Source organism: Monopterus albus, unplaced genomic scaffold, assembly GCF_001952655.1.
Source record: "Monopterus albus unplaced genomic scaffold, M_albus_1.0 scaffold215.1, whole genome shotgun sequence".
NCBI classification, from domain to species: domain Eukaryota; kingdom Metazoa; phylum Chordata; class Actinopteri; order Synbranchiformes; family Synbranchidae; genus Monopterus; species Monopterus albus.
Window position 1 is genome coordinate 63,097 of NW_018128095.1, and position 4,130 is coordinate 67,226.

Here is a 4,130-nt window from a genome sequence, read left to right on the forward strand (position 1 = left end):
AAAGAGTGAAAAATTTAAGGGGGTCTGAATACTTTCCGTACCCACTGTATATAAGTAAATAATCAGAGTACTTCTTCCACCACTGCATATTTTTACTGAAGTAAGAAATGCGGTACTTGTACTGGAGTATTTTCACAGTGTAGTAGAGCTACTTTTACTTCAGTCAATAATCCGAGTACTTCTGACAGATTTGAGTTGGAGAACGAACGTTAATTTCTTCACCAGCTACAAGTTGTCGTCGGTGTGTTGTGTGTTACCTGGTGTGCTACCTGCACAGCTCGTCTCGTCTTTCTGCCTGTCAAGTCTCTAAAGCCGCTAATCTCCGCGTCCACCTCCGCTGATTAAAACACACTCCAGCTATCGTGTATCTCTGTTCTCTCTCTCTTTGACCTGTTCTCCGTTACACGCTGCTCCGAGCAGCTTGTGGTGTTTTTCATCAACACTGTCATACGAGATTTAGCCCCTCAGCAGGGAGCTTCACGCTCATTCTGGTTTTTATTAAAGCCTGGTGTGTTTGGTCCAAATCAATGAATCGTTTCAAGCTGATTCATTGATTAGTCAAAGCTACGGAAGAGGATTAGGGCCAATGTAAACACATATTTGACTTTAGATTTTCCCCCAGAACTTTTCTCTTTTAGGGAGACTTTTCTAAACGAGTTCCCCTCAAAGTTGTTAAAGCAGGACGGTGCGTTTTCTCAGTTTACACAAATCTCACATTTCGTCCGAGAGAGCTGAGTGTCGCTCAGTGTCGCTGAGTGTAGCTGAGTGTAGCTGAGTGTAGCTGAGTGTAGCGCGGTGTAGCTCAGCGTGGACGTGGTTAAAATGAGCAGATCCCAGACTGACCTTTTCACTTCATCCTCTTTGTATTGTTTCTTTAGCCTGATGTGTTTGTTAATTCACGTTTGCTTTGGCTCCACGTTAGTGGTTGAAAATTACAGGCCAATAAAGCTCCGGTGGACCTGAAGTCGAGTGGTCGAGCGAGGTAACCGATGTGCGTGTGAGGCAGAGAGAGAGAGAGGTTGAGCGAGCTGTAGCCAGACTGACTTGTTTCTGATATGTTCAGTCACAGGCTGAGCAGCTTCACATCACAAACTCTATACTCATCAGTCTTCATTAAAACCTTGTCCTCAGTTTTTAGGGATTATTTCACCTTCTCAGCACGTGTGTCACAAGTAAGTCTGACTTTACCTGCACATTTATTATTCATGAACAGATACTTAATATTCGTTGTAGGGACCTCGGTAGAAATTAAGTACAACATATTATTGCTGATATGAATTTTATTAGACAACCGAAAGTGATAAAAAGTTGTACTAATATTATTGCTTTTTATTTGGGGCATTTTAGTTTTATGTTGTGTCTGTAGTAGTTTTTTTTATACTTTAGCTTTAATTGAACAATTGTTTTTGTGGATTTGAATAATAATTTGATCACGGCGTTTGAAAGTGCAGTGTTTTAACAGTAAATTCAACGTTTCCTCTGAATTCATCCACAGACGTGAAATCCTGTGCCCCCGGGAGATCACAATTATGTCATTATTTAATTACAAAAAGCTGCCAGTATAATAGATAAGCACAAACGCTTGCCTGTGTATTTAATAATCTAATAAATAGGAGAAGTGTGCACATGCATTTTAGTTGCTTTGTGCCAGAACAAGTTTAGACAGGACAATTAATAGAATAGACAAATGAAAATGATATAAAATTGAAGCCCTAATATGGTTTAATTAGGTCATTTTTAATCAGTTTAATGGAGGTTTGGATGCTTTAAGGTGCGGTTGTGTTTAAACACGATGCAGGGACGCACAAGACAGAAACTCTTATTGTTACAAATAATTACTACTATGCTAAATGTTGATATTGTCTGCCCCAAATCTGTCAGACTGATACATTAATATTAAATTATAACATGGCCATCTCAAAAATAAACTTCAAGAATGGATTAAAACATAGTTTTGGGGTGAATTATATTAGTTATTGTTGATTATGTCTGAAGTGTAGTTGATACATGTTCACAACACAACAAGTTAATATGATGACAGATTTGTGACAATTATAATTAATGACCAGCTGTGAAAAGCATTGTTATTGTTGCTGATTAGATTTTCAATAGATTTGGATTCATTGCTTTAAATCACTGCTAATGGAAATTTAAATAAAAAAAAACAACAAAACTTTCTTCCCCAAAACCTTGATTTTTAAAGGCTTTTCTCTAATTATTTGAATTAACTAATATAATTTAACACCACACACACACACACACACACACACACACACACACACACACACACACACAGACACTCAGATATATAATCAGGCTAAAAGTTTCTATGATCTTTTCTAAATAAATAAAGATGCAATATATAGAAAATACAAAGTAACATTAAAGGGATAAAAGGTTTAAACCAGGACATGCTGCCACCGAGGAAAGTAACGCTGCAAATAAACATATTTTAAATGGCACACATTATAAACAGGAGTGTTTCACCTGCAGTTTCATAAAATAAACGAGTGTTTTAATACAGATCCAACCACAAGTGTTCAGTGTCTGAAGGCGGTAGGAGCCAACAGAGGACATCCTTACATTACACTGCCAGCAGCTTCTTTCCTTTGGGCTGACAAATGCAAAAACACAAAGCTTGCAAATAAAGAGTTTGATCTTTAATCTGCAAACAAAGTCTCTGATCAAGCTTTACAAAGTGTTTATAGTGAAGGGATGAGACTTGTCTCAGGGTCGATACAGCCCGTTCTGACTGAGCTCCTCTCTCCGTTGTATGCGGAGTGAAACGCCCCATGTGCGGCTTCCAAATGGTGTGAAAACAGCCTGAGCTAAAGGTCAGAGATCTGAGAGACAGACCTCTGCAGAGAGAGCTTCAGTCCATGTGGACAAGCTTGACGTTTGATTTATATTCTGTTGGAAATCCCAAAGTTTGCTTTTTCCTCACCGGGTAATATGTTTTTGTGTCCAGATGAAGGTGGAGGGCTTACAGGAGAACGGGGAGTCTGGTTCTGTGTCCTCTGCGGACCGGACCGTCGGCGCGCCGTGCGCCCCGACGGGACGGTGTGCAGCCCCGGCACGGCCGAACGCTGCATGTCCCGGCTGCTGAGCGCGGTGGAGAGCGAGCTGCAGGCCGGCCGGGAGAAGGGCGACCCGACGGAGAGGGAGCTGAGGGTGACGCTGGAGGATGCCGAGCTGTGGAGGAGGTTCCAGCACATCACCAACGAGATGATCGTCACCAAGAATGGACGGTAGCCAGTTGGTTTCCATTAGCTTAGCTTAGCATAAAGACTGGAAACAGGGGGAATCAGCTAGCCTGACTCTATCCACAGGGAACAAAACCCACCCACCTCTTAAAATCTCGTTTGTTTAATCCTTAGAAAAACTGAAGAGTTTAAAAGAAAAAACACTGGTGGTTTTACATGTGCTGGACTGTTTCTTGGTTCTGAGGCATGAACTAGCTGAGACTGCAGGAAGTTCACTGCTCCCAGCCAGGAAACACAGTCCACAGATCACAGCCATCAGATTTAATACAGCTGTACCCAGCATGTTAGGTGGGGAACTTTACAGCAGGATTACATTTGCACCATCCTGTTACGGGTCTTTATGCTAAGCTAAGATAACTCACTGGATCTTCACATGTAGCTCTGCCACCAACCAAACTCTGTACAAGTTTGGAAGTATTTAAAAATCAAAATGTTTTCTCTGTCTTTTGTTTGGCAGTGTCATGCTCCAGAAAAATACTTTTTTTAAAATCAGTCATAAGGAGAAGTTACAGGAATCTCAAGGTTTTGATCAAAAGACAGGACAGTTATTATGACTGAGTCACTTGTTTATTCACCTGGAAGGTAAGTTACCAAACTTTACTGTGTGTGATGCTGGAAAACACTTCTGTGAGGCTGGAAGAGAAGCAGCGTCCTGGACCTAAACATGTGAGAAAGTAGAATCACTAAACAGTGGCTGTCCTTAAACCTCTCAACTGGAGGAACTCGTCATATTTAAGCAGTTTGATTTTGCACACAAACCTGCTCAGTGAAGTTGAATTTGCTTTGCCACACACATCTGGAGACAACAGAGAGGACAGACCACCACCCAGCAGAGCCCTGTCAGGGCCGTGTCTCCAGAGCGACGTC

The 4,130-nt window shown here is 41.4% G+C and overlaps 1 protein-coding gene across 2 annotated transcripts in view; it reads left to right on the forward strand.

Moving 5' to 3' along the window:
* The first annotated feature begins 3,044 nt into the window (after window positions 1-3,044).
* The window catches only part of tbx19 (T-box transcription factor 19), a 12,879-nt gene continuing 11,793 nt past the window's right edge, over window positions 3,045-4,130 (forward strand). For both annotated transcript variants that reach the window (XM_020619116.1, XM_020619117.1), the window contains exon 1: window positions 3,045-3,248. In XM_020619116.1, coding sequence (XP_020474772.1) covers window positions 3,091-3,248 — 158 coding nt within the window. In that variant the 5' untranslated portion in view covers window positions 3,045-3,090. The remainder of the gene's footprint in view (window positions 3,249-4,130) is intronic.